Source organism: Heloderma suspectum, chromosome 2 (assembly GCF_057233095.1).
Source record: "Heloderma suspectum isolate Gila_16-S chromosome 2, 16-S_ref, whole genome shotgun sequence".
Taxonomy (NCBI): domain Eukaryota; kingdom Metazoa; phylum Chordata; class Lepidosauria; order Squamata; family Helodermatidae; genus Heloderma; species Heloderma suspectum.
The window spans coordinates 359310510-359323339 of NC_139459.1; the positions used below are offsets into that span (position 1 = coordinate 359310510).

The 12830-nt window shown below is 46.1% G+C and overlaps 1 protein-coding gene across 1 annotated transcript in view; it reads left to right on the forward strand.

The window, feature by feature from the left end:
* The window catches only part of LOC146355601 (uncharacterized), a 28526-nt gene that overhangs the window by 12522 nt on the left and 3174 nt on the right, over positions 1-12830 (forward strand). Inside the window, exons 6-10 of the mRNA XM_084829943.1 lie at positions 4471-4533; positions 7781-7980; positions 8783-8918; positions 11640-11766; positions 12281-12391. Coding sequence (XP_084686069.1) covers positions 4471-4533; positions 7781-7980; positions 8783-8918; positions 11640-11766; positions 12281-12391 — 637 coding nt within the window. The remainder of the gene's footprint in view (positions 1-4470; positions 4534-7780; positions 7981-8782; positions 8919-11639; positions 11767-12280; positions 12392-12830) is intronic.

The following is a 12830-nucleotide window of genomic DNA, read 5'->3' on the forward strand; positions in this document are numbered from 1 at the left end:
AACCTGATTGCCTCACGTTTACATTGGAATATTTCTGACCTGGAACATTTGTGATCTATACATTCAGTCTGGATGAAAGCATTTTTTCAAGTTAATAGTTGATAAAACATTTAATGTAAATTCCAGCAATCAATAAAGAACTTCCAGTTATCATAAAACAATATCCTGTGTTGTCTTCTTTTTTAAAGAGGCAGCAGTAGTTAATTTAACTATTATATCCCATAATGTCTTTAACCACACAGAAATCTCAGAACTTCTCCTTTAAAAACCATATTCCCCAGATCAACCAGTTTAGTGATACTAAGGGAGCAATCCTATCAGGATAGGTGGCCACCTCTGAACTCCAAGGCAACTGCCTATCCAATGCGGGGTGGGCGGATCACGGAAGGGATCTCTTCCTCCATGCTCCAGCTGCCCTGCATTTGTGGCTAGGCAGCTGTCGGCTGTCTGGCTGTGGGACTTTGGAGCAGGTGGGGGGGAGAGGCTGGACGATACAGTGTCATACCGGCACTTCTGCGCTCCCCTCCCCTGGGAATGCTCCCTTTTGGCCCGCTCCACGCTGCTCTTCCGCGCGCAGAGCCCGCGGACACTCCACATGCCGCCTACAAGGGGGAGGGGGCAGGGAGGCGGTTTTCTGGGAGCCGACCTCAAAGCACAGGCTCCAAGGTCAGTTCCCAAAAATTGAACAATCCTACGGCTGTCTAGCGGCCATAGGATTGCACCCTTAATAAACTTTTTCTTTTCTCAAACACATCCACTCCTCTGAAATTACAGCTTTCTTTGCAGCAACAATTGAATCGCAAGTTTGGCACAGCATTAGCAAGTTCCACAAAAATGTTTATGTTCCAGCTCAGATGTATGTTCAGTCGTTAAGTCATGTCCGACTCTTCGTGACCCCATGGACCATAGCACGCCAGGCCTTCCTGTCCTCCGCTCTCTCCCGGGGTGTGCTCAAGTTCATATTCATTGCATCCGTGATGCTATCTAGCCATCTCATCCTCTGCCTTCCCCTTCTCCTTATGCCTTCAATCTTTCCCAGCATCAGGGTCTTTTCCAGGGACTTTTCGCTTCACATTAGGTGGCCAAAATATTTGAGCTTCAGCTTCAGTATCTGTCATTCCAATTAGCAGGCAGGGTTGATTTCCTTTAGGATTGACTGATTTGACCTCCTTGCAGTCCAGGGGACTCGTAAGAGTCTTCTCCAGCACCACAGTTCGAAGGCATCAGTTCTTCGGCGCTCAGCCTTCCTTATAGTCCAGCTCTCACAGCCATACATTACTACTGGGAAAACCATAGCTTTGATTATACGAATTTTTGTCGGCAAGGTGATGTCTCTGCTTCTTACTATGCTGTCTAGGTTTGCCATAGCTTTCCTCCCCAGGAGCAAGCGTCTTTTAATTTCATGGCTACAGTCATCGTCTGCGGTGATCTTGGAGCCCAAGAAAATAAAATCTGTCACTGCTTCCATTTCTTCCCCTTCTATATGCCAGGAAATGATGGGGCCAGATGCCATGATCTTAATTTTTTTAATGTAGAGTTTCAAACCAGCTTTTGCATTTTCCACTTTCACCCTCAACAAGAGGCTCTTTAGATCCTCTTCGCTTTCTGCCATTAGGGTGGTGTTGTCTGCGTATCTGAGGTTGTTGATAATTCTCCCGGCAATCTTAATTCCAACCTGTGATTCATCCAACCCGGCATTTCTCATTATGTACTCTGCATATCAGTTAAATAAGCACGGCGACAATATACAGCCTTGTCGTACGCCTTTCCCAATTGTGAACCAATCGGTTGTTCCATGTCTTGTTCTTACTGTTGCTTCTTCACGCTCATACAGGTTTCTCAGGAGACAGGTAAGGTGGTCTGGTACTCCCATCACTTTAAGAATTTGCCACAGCTTGTTGTGATCCACACAATCAAAGGCTTTAGCATAGTCAATGAAGCAGAAATAGACGTTTTTCTGGAATTCTCTTGCTTTCTCCATGATCCAGCGAATGTTGGCGATTTGATCTCTAGTTTCTCTGCCTCTTCGAAACCCCGCTTATACTTCCGGTAGTTCTCGGTTCGCATACTGCTGAAGCCTACTTTGTAGGATTTTGAGCATCACCTTGCTGGCATGTGATGGCATGTGAAATGAGTGCAATTGTACAGTAGTTTGAACACTCTTTGGCATTGCCCTTCTTTGGAATTGGAATGTAAACTGACCTTTTCCAGTCTTGCGGCCACTGTTGAGTGTTCCAAATTTGTTGGCATATTGAGTGCAGCACTTTAACAGCATCATCTTTTAGGATTTTAAATAGCTCAGCTGGAAGACTGTCATCTCCGCTAGCTTTGTTGTTACTAATGCTTCCTAAGGCCCACTTGACTTCACTTCTAGTTCAGTGACTGCACTATCATGGCTATCAGGGACATTAAGATCTTTCCTGTATAGTTCTTCTGTGTATTCTTTCCACCTCTTCTTAATCTCATCTGCTTCTGTTAGGTCCCTGCCTTCTTTGTCCTTTATCATGCCCATCTTTGCACAAAACGTTCCCTTGAGATCTCCAATTTTCTTGAAGAGATCTCTAGTCTTTCCCATTCTGCTGTTTTCCTCGATTTCTTTGCCTTGTTCATTTAAGAAGGCCTTCTTGTCTCTCCTTGCTATTCTCTGGAACTCTGCATTCAGTTGGATATATCTTCCCCTTTCTCCCTTGCTTTTCGCTTCCCTTCTTTCCTCAGCTACTTGTAAAGCCTCATCAGGCAGCCACTTTGCTTTCTTGCATTGCTTTTTATTTGGGATGGATTGAGTTGCTGCCTCCTGAACAATGTTACGGACCTCCGTCCATAGTTCCTCAGGCACTCTGTCTATCAGGTCTAATCCCTTCAATCTATTCGTCACCTCCACTGTATATTCATAAGGGATATGATTTAGGTCATACCTGAATGGTTTAGTGGTTTTCCCTACGTTCTTCAATTTAAGCCGAAATTTTGCAACAAGAAGCTCATGATCTGAGCCACAGTCAGCTCCAGGTCTTGTTTTGACTGACTGTATAGAGCTTCTCCATCTTTGTCTGCAAAGGACATAATCAATCTGGTTTCGATATTGACCATCTGGTGATGTCCACGTGTAGAGTTGCCCCTTGTGCTGTTGGAAAAGAGTGTTTGCTATGATCAGTGTGTTCTCTTGGCAAAACTCAATTAGCCTTTGTCCTGCTTCATTTTGTACACCGGGATAACAGCCATGCCTGCCTGTTATCCCGGTGATTTCTTGACTTCCTACTTTAGCATTCCAATCCCCTATGATGAAGGGGACATCTTTTTTTGTGTGTTAGTTCTAGGAGGTGTTGTAGGTCTTCATAGAACCGATCAACCTCAGCTTCTTTGGCCTCAGTGGTTGGGGCATAGACTTGAATTACTGTGATGTTGAATGGTTTGCCTTGGATTCGTACTGAGATCATTCTATCATTTTTAAGGTTGTACCCCAGTACTGCTTTTCCCACCCTTTTATTGACTATGAGTGCTACTCCATTTCTTTTAAGGGATTCTTGCCCACAGTAGTAGATATAATGGTCACCTGAATTAAATTCACCTATGCTTGTCCATTTTAGTTGCTGATTCCCAAGATGTCGATGTTCAATCTTGCCATCTCCTGTTTGACCACCTCCAGCTTACCTTGATTCATTGATCTGACATTCCAGGTTCCTAAACAATATTGTTCTTTACAGCATCGGACTTTCTTTTCACCACCAGACACATCCACAGCTGAGTGTCCTATCGGCTTTGGCCCCGCCACTTCACTCTTTCTGGCACTACTTGGAAATTCCCTCTGCTCTTCCCCAGTAGTATTCCAACCTGAGGGGCTCATCTTCCGGCATCATATCTTTTAGCCTTGTGATACGTTCCATGGGGTTTTCTTGGCAAGAATACTGGAGTGGGTTGCCATTTCCTTCTCCAGTGGACCACATTTTGTCAGAACTCTCTGCCATGACCTGTCCGTCTTGGGTGGCCCTGGACGGCTTAGCTTAGGGTTTCACTGAGTTAGGCAAGCCCCTTTGCCACAACAAGGCAGTGGTCCATATTCATCATTGCTATCTATCCCTGTGCTCAAGACGTGAGTGCTTTTTGTCCTCCCCCACCCCCACATTCCCACTCACCATCCCATCAGTTCTCAGAGTAGAGATGGCTGAGTCCTGTGGCTATAAGAGGGGGGCTGGGATGGCAAAAGAGTAAAGAAATAAAGGCACACTGGGATAAATCAGGAACAAATCTCTCCTTGTGGCTACCCTTTGCACTTCTGTCCCAAAACCTTATGTTTATTCCCCAGATGAATGCTGTGTCATTGTCAGGCCCGTGGGACATGGGGAGAGCAATCCCATGGCCCCTAGAGAACATCGGGGGGCCGGAGTTTAGTCCAGATTCCTGGATCTGAGGGCGGAGACAGTGCTCTGGCCTTGGAGCCAGGAGTCCGAGCTCCTCACACCCTCACTCTCGCAGCCAGCACGGAAAGAACTGCACCGGCTGCCTCTCCAAACTCAACAACAGAATTGCACCCCTAAGGTGAGTTGGGTTGGGTCAGGAGTAATAATAATGGTGATGATAATGGCGCTAGCTATTTGGTTGGCATGATATTGACTATCCTGTTTAAGAGGTTTGCCATTTTCTACCCTCAATTAAAGTTTAAAATTCTGTAAGGTTTTGTAATACCCCCCAAGAGTGTTAGCTGACAGTCAAAATGCTAAATTCTATGAAATGCTAAAATATGCTTCATAGTTCATTTGTTGGAGACACACACATACATTCGGAAACTTCATTCAGGTTAATAATTACCATGGAATTCATTAGCACAAAAGGTATCTATTTGTATATGTTATTTATAGGCTGCCCATAACAAAAAGTTATCTGAGTGGCTCAGAAAATAAAATAACAATTTGAAAATGATACAATAGAAGTACAGTAAGATAAAATGTAGCATTAAAATAGTATCGCATGAGACCACAGGAATAAATCCAAGGAAACAGAGCAGAGAATAAAAATCAGCAAAGCTTTATATAAAAAAATAAATAACAGCCTTAAAAGCTACAACATGATTTTAAAGGCCTGGGATAATAAAAATGGTATTTGCCCGATGCTGAAAGGATGTTAGAGTAGGCATCTGGTCGACCACTCTAGGGAGGTTTTTCTATAGCAACTGAAAAAGACCCACTTGTAGCCACCTGCCATGCTTCACTTGGAGGTCCTTGGAGAAGGGCCTCAGATGAGGATCTCAGGGTCTGGCTAGGTACTGTGGGAAGAGGGCCTTCTCTGTGGTGGCAGCCACCCTCTGGAAAACCCTCCCTTGTGCACTTTGGGAGGCAGAAAATGTGACATCCTTTAAACACCTCCTGAAAATTCACATGTTCACCCAGGCTTTCCCTGGGCTGTAAAGAAAGTAATCATGCTGCTCCATTTTACTGCTTGCTCCTTGAATTGTTTTTACTGTAGTTGGAAGTGTTTTGAATGTTGTGTTTTAATGTTATGTTCATATTTTTAATATTGTATCTAAATGTATTTAATATTTATTGTGAACCACTGAGAGATTTTATAATATTCAGCAGTATACAAATGTCACAAATAAATAAGAGGCAATCTTTCAAGTACTAAGAACCCAAGCTGTGAAGGACATTAGGACTCAAAATCTGCACTTTGAATTGGACTCAGAAACAGACTGGGAGCCAGTGAATATGACAATGCATGGACAGAATATATTTATAACACCTCATCTCAGCAATCCTGTGGCTATATTTTGTACCAACTGACCGTTTTCAAAAGCAGCCCCATTTGCAACATATTGTAGTAAGTAATCTATTAACTTTGCAATAAGATACAGAGATGAGCAGGGGTGGGCTAGTCCTATGGACAATAACTTGGAAGTCAGTTCCACTAAGGTGAAGGGAGCATAACTGGGGCTGGCCATCATTCTTTTTTTTCCTGATATTTATATACCACTAAATATAATAAAATCCCTAAGTGGTTCACCTATAAATTTTAAAATCACATTTAAAGTGCAATATGAAAAACACAACATTCAAAACAACTCCAATCGCAATAAAAGCAATACAAGGAGTAGCAAGATGGAGCAGCATGGTTAATTTGATTACAGCCCAGGGAAAGCCTGGGTGAACAAGTGCATTTTCAGGCAGCGTTTGAAAGATGCCACATTTTCTGCCTCCCAAACTGCATGATCAACACAGAGCTGGGTGCAAATGACCTCTTGAAATTCTCCACCTTACATGTGGCCACAGAAATTTGGAAGACAACTTCACTGAATTTCTCCAGGCGGAGGAGAAATTCTCAACAGTTTCTCCTAGCTGGGGCTCTGCGTTGGCAGGGCTTGTAGCACAGCTTCTTTCTTTTTTGGTCAGGGTTTGGGGGTTTTCATGCTGCAACAGCATCAACTATCTTGGCAGGCCAGCCCCCAATTTGCATCATCCACAATGCAGGTGTGAGGAGAGCAGTGTTGTGTCCACCTCCAGGGATGAGGTGGAGTTAGTGCTCTGCCAAAATTTGTCCTCTAATTTTCTGAAAGTTTTCTCCCCCCATGAGAGACTTCCATTGTTCTGCCTGATTCAGGATGTGTTATAATTTATTTCTGTGGTGTTTTTGACCTGCAGACTGGAAGGTCGGCAGGACAGCAGTTCGAGACCCAAGTGCCGCGTGACCGAGTGAGCTCCCGTCTTCAGTCCCAGCTCCTGCCAACCTAGCAGTTCGAAAGCAAGAAATTGCAAGTAGATAAATAGGTACCGCTTTGGTGGGAAAGGTAACAGCATTCCGTGCACCTCGGTGTTCAGTCATGCCGGCCACATGACCACGGAAGCGTCTTCGGACAGTGCTGCCTCTTCAGCTTAGAAATGGAGATGAACACCACACCCTAGAGTCGGACACGACTGGTTGGGGACACCTTTACCTTTACCTTTTAATCACAGCTAGGCTTCCAGGCTTCCTGCACATTCTGATCTGGAAAAGCCCCATGGGAGGAATTACCTCATGGTGCCTTAAACTGGGCTTTAACTGAAGTGTAAGAAGCTGCCTGATGCTGGGAAAGATTGAAGGCAAAAGGAGAAGGGGACAGCAGAGGATGAGATGGCTAGATAGCATCACCGATGCAATGAATATGGACTTGAGCACGCTCCGGGAGAGAGCGCAGGACAGGAAGGCCTGGCGTGCTCTGGTCCGTGGGGTCACAAAGAGTCGGACACGACTGAACGACTGAACAACAAAAAGAAGCTGAGGAGGCTACAGGTTGCAAGAGAGGTGATTGTACAGTGAAAAACAAGACACTTGTGCTCACTCCTCAGCCACCTCCTAAGTAAGGTAAGCCCAAGAAACCCAAACCCAACCCGGAGAATTTCTCTGAAATTTCTTCACCATTGAATTTCTTGTTGAAAGCAAGTTCTTTTCTATCAAATTGAATGAAAATGGTTGAAAAAAACGTGGGAGAAATTTTCGGCAAGATCATCCACCTATGGAGGGTACCAGACTGGAGAAGGGTGCTGTTGTCCAACAGCAGTCTCTCTTGACACCTTTGGGGAGTGAGGAGCCAGGCTGTAGTCCAATCCCTCTGGGAGGGCCCCCGGCTGGAGAAAGCTGGACTACACGGATTCTTTGTCTGATCCAGCAGGGTTAGACTATCCCAGACGAGGCGAGCATTGGCAACGCTGATGGCAAAGTGACATTCGCGTTATCTTCCAAAGTGTGTCAGGGAGGTGAATTCTCCTGATGGAAAGGAAGAGAAGACTACAAGTCCCAGAACCCCCCTCCGTCCTAGATTTACGGGAATGAGGGAGCGAAAGAGGAGGACTGCAAGTCCCAGCAGCCACCGGGCTTCCTGATTCCTGCGTTTAGGAGGCTGAATTTGAGCAGAGGTGGGAGGCGTGAGAGAATTGTCAGGCGAGGGGAAGAACATGAGGCCGGCAGCTGCTCAGGCAAGAACTTTATGGAAGTTGCTAGGGGGCCAGGAGGCAGCGGGTGCGCGGGAGTGTTTGACCTCCTTGGTGCTTTGGAGGGCTGAAATGCTTTTGCGGTGTGGAGCCGCGGGTGGGGGGCGGAGAACGGGTTGCCTTTGGGATCTCTCTCCCCGCCCCGCCTTTCTGGAGGAGGAATTGGGGGAGCGAGCAAGAGGAGGACGAGAAATGATGCTCTTAAAATTAGTGAGAGTTGTGGGTGAGAATGGGGTGCTGGGAGAGGGAAGGAGGTTATGAGGCTGTTTCCCTTCGGCTCGCGTCTGAGAAGGAAAAAGCCATATTTCTGGAGCGTGGTTAGCGGAAACAGGCTTTTAGGGCGCAATCCTATGCATGTTTAGACAGAGCAAAGGCCTACAACTCCCGGCATTCCCCAGCCAGCTATGCTATGCTGGCTGGGGAATGCCGGGAGTTGTAGGCCTTTTCTCTGTCTAAACATGCATAGGATTGCGCCCTTAGAATCCTGTGGGGAGGGAGAAACGACAGCGCTCCAAGCCACAAGTTCTCCAGCCTGGGCCTTCTCTCTGGACAAGGGACTGTCCGCCACCTTCCAGCCCAACGCACACAACTGGATTTTCTGCGTTTTTTCTGACTATGCTGTTGTGCCTTGCCGACCGCCTGTTTATGTTTCTTTGTTTAAGGGTGGCAATCCCATACATCAGCCTCCCCCAAGCTGATGCTCTCCAGATGATTTGGACGACAACTCTCAGCATTCCTGGCTATTGACTGTGCTGGCTGGGTCTGATGGGAGTTGACGGCACCAGGTTGGGGAAGGGTACACAATCCAGCTTTTGTGCAGCAAGCTGATGGCTCCGGGTTACTCGAGAGAGAATCAAGCCACAGGCAGCAACAGATCAGGCAAGATCTCCAGGGCTGTTATCATGCAATCCTACATGTGTCTTCTTGGAAGTAAGCTCCACGGAATTCAGTCAGACTTACCCCCAGGTAAGTGCGTACAGCATTGCAGCCCTTGCCACAGTGATCCATCTGAGCAGGACTGTGCCGCCGGCAGCACAACCCTATACATACCTACTTGGGAGTAAATCCCACTGAGCTAAATGGGGCTTACTCCCAACCTTAGGTCTTCAGTTGTCACTGGACTACAGTTCCCGTTATCCTTGACCATGCTGGCTGGAGATGATGGGAGTTGTAGTCCAAGTTGTGGGGACCCAAGGTTGGGAAAGGCCGGTGGACAGGATTGCAACCTGAGAGCCAATGGAAACATTGTGATGTTATGTGTATTATGCATATTATGAACCTGTGGTTATATATGTGTATTAATGTTGTAACTCTATGTGTTTATGGTAAATAGATCTAGAGTGAGAGTAGGGTGAGTGACAGGTGGAATGATGTATTTGCATATGTGAGATGATTGGCTGAGTGAATGGAGATGTGTGAAATGATGTGTACTATATAAATAAGGTGCTGTGCTTGTGTAGTTTGGATAGGGATGTAGACTGGGGAAAGTTTAGATCGGGATAGGGCTTGGGAAGAGAGAGACAAGATTTGGAAAGGGTCTGTGAAGAGGTAGATTAGGAAGAGACTAGGATTTGTGTGTATAGGAACAAAGTAGAAAATAGGTGTGCGTGCATGTGGGAGGATACACATATATAAAACTTTCAAAGTTACTTGTTTACTGTTTAACATCTTAATGCTGTAATTAATAAATATTTCTTTGCTTTATAAAATCCCTTGCCTAAGGCTTGTGGCTACAAAAGGGTAAAGTAATAAAGGGAATAATACAGGTTAGAATAAAAGCCAATGTGTCCTCACATCTCACAAAGTAAAGGTGTTGGACCTGAGGCAAAGGTCCTGCTTGCAGCGTTACCGTGTGTGTGGGAAGGTGTTGCCTGCTGTGGGAAAGGCCTTATTGAAAAGGTATTCTCACTGGTAAATAGGCTGGAATGGCCCATCATCACTTCAGACATCTTCACCCCAAGTGCTGCCTTTGATGAGAGGAGGGGAGATAACATCATTAAGGGCACGATCCTATGGCCACTAGACAGCGTCGAGTGCCATTGCTTATGTAATCAAAACAGCACAGCCCATGCACATCAGGGAGGTATCAGTATGCTTGGTGGCACCCTGAGATTTGCAGAGGTACCCCCCAAAAAATCTTTAAGAAAAAATCCCGAAGGAGCCAATGCTTCCCTCTCCAAAAAAGCCAGCCCAGTGAGGACTGAGCATGCTCAGTGGGCATGGGATGCTGACTGACTGTTGCGGGGGGGTGGGGGTGGATGGAAAACCCCTAGGGGGAGGCTGGAACCTTGAACAGCAGCACTCTCCGTATAGCAACATTTGGTGCCAGTCTCACTTGTAACTTCTCTGTATCTTCTTTTTCCCGTGGTGGAGCTCAGGGCAGCGTATGCAAGGCTCTCACATGGTCTACCATCCAGGCATGAGTTTGTGCCAGCCTTCAGTATGTAATTAGAGAGCTTCGGCTATTGGGTGGTATCAAAATGTAACTAATGAATAAAATAAATAAATTAGCCTGGCCGCTGTAGTCCATGCATTGGTAACCTCATGTTTAGACTACTGTAATGTGCTTTATGTGGGGCTACCCTTGTGCTTCTCTGGAAGCTGCAGCTGGTGCAGATTGCGACAGCCAGGAAGCTGAGTGGGGTGCCTGGCTGAGCACATATTACCCCGCTGTTGAAGCAGCTGGACTAGCTGCGTATTAGCTCCCAGGCCAAGTTCAAGGTCTTCCTGTTGGCATATAAAGCCCTGAATAACGTGGGACCAGGTTACCTGGCAAATCGCTTTCCCAAATATAAACCAATGCGATCACGAAGATTGGCAGGAGGAGTCCTCGCTGGTTGTACCGTGACTTGCAGATTGCCATCTAGTGGCAACCTGAAAGTGGGCCTTCTTTGTGGTGGCACCCACTTTATGGAATTCCCTCCTCCCTCATATTTGAGAGGCTCCAAGTGTGGCTGTTTGAGGTGCCTGTTAAAGACCCATCTCTTTACCCAGGCCCTCCCTGAATGATTGGGCTGCCCAGTTATTTTGTTTATTAATTACTATGCTGCTTTTAGCATTGATGTTATATATTTTAAACAGTTTAATTGCTGAGTTTTGTATTTCTTAGGATGTATTTTAATCTCTGATTCTAGATATGGTAAGGGGTATATAAAATGATTGATTGAATAAATAAATAAAATAATTTGGGAAACACAATTTAGTAATTGGTTCCAGGCTGTGATTAACTTAGGGTGCAATCCTATGCATATTTAGAGAGAAAGAAATCCTACGACTCCCAGCATTCCCCAGCCAGCATGGCTTGCTGGGGGATGCTGGGAGTCATAGGACTTCTTTCTCTCTAAACATGCATAGGATTGCACCCTAAGTGACAGTTTGTACTAACAGTAGTTCAAATGGTAAAGCTTTTCATAGACTTGTACCACTTCAGGCTGTAGGTCGGGGGTTGCATGTTTTACTGTTTCCCCCAGGAAGGCACAAACTCCATCAACACTGAATGCTGTGTTGGGGGAGTGGGGAGGATTCACCCTTGACATCTAGCTCTCTAAGAGTCAATTGCTTATAACTAGGAATGTTGCCCATAAAATAAAATAAAAATGTTGGTGATTAATCTGCTTTGTACTCGAGCCCTTGATGAACTGGTTTCTGAAGCAGCAGAGACTGGATGAGAGCTCTTTCTTCTTACAGAGCCCGGTGAGCTTTGAAGATGTGGCCGTGTATTTCACAGAGGGCCAGGGGGCTCTGCTGGATCGAGATCAAAGGGCCTTGTACAGGGAGGTCATGATGGAGAACTATGGGAATGTGGCCTCGTTGGGTAAGGAACTTGCTGTATCATTTTGCAGGAGATGAAAGACTGTGGGGCAACCTGGAAGGAGGCTAGGTTGACAGAGAGACACGGAGAGGGAGGGGGGGGGAGAGAGAGAGAGAGAGAGAGAGAGGCCTAGTCCTTGCTGAGGCTGTACAGCAGACTTCCCCAGCCTGGTGCTCTCCATGTGTTTTGGACTACAACTCCCAGCATTGGTCAGGAGTGTTGGGAGTTGTCATGCAAAGGCTCATGGAAGGCTGAGCTATCCATCCCCCGAACATCTCTTTCCTGGTCAGTCACCACCAGCTCAGATTCCATCAGTGTATATGTCAAGTTAGGATTTTTTTTGTCCCAAGGTGCATTGCTTCACATTTACCTTACATCATCTCATTCAGAATCCCCTGATAAGCTTCTGAGGAAATTCAGAGTCATCCCCCCACCCCAAAACCCAGTTTGAAATCACATGGTTTTTAGGGAATTCTTCCAAATTACATCTCATCCTTTCATGTTGACTTGCCTACAGGATTTTCAGACCCCAAACCTGACCTCATCTCCCAGATGGAACAAGGAGAAGAACTGTGGGTGCCAGAATCTCAAAACCTAGGTGAAATAGAGATCCGTTACACCTGCTCAGGTGAGGAAGTTGACAATAACACCTCTGCCCACTCTCCCCCACTCAAAACCCCCCTCTTATTGGTGATTGTCTGGAACATCCCTTGCCTCTTGTGAAATGGTGAGATTCCCTCTTGCGCCTCAGTTGTTGCATTCAGAAGGACCCCAAATGTTAACCTTCACATATTATGTTCTGATGGCAGAATTTTTCATCTCTTCTCCCCAAGTTGGCCGTACCAAGATGAACTTGAGCCAAGCTAACCCACCCTCTCCTCCAGCAATGCTTGCCATTACAGACCCTTCCGCCACCCCCTCCCCATTATATATTTGTATGAAGAGGATGTACACCCCATCCAGTGGCGGCCGGTAGCTCCAATGTCAGTGGGGTGGTAAATCTGCTCTGGGTTTCAGTCAGAACTCTGAAGGAGCTATCCAAGGGGTGAAAGCCCCTTGGATAGCTC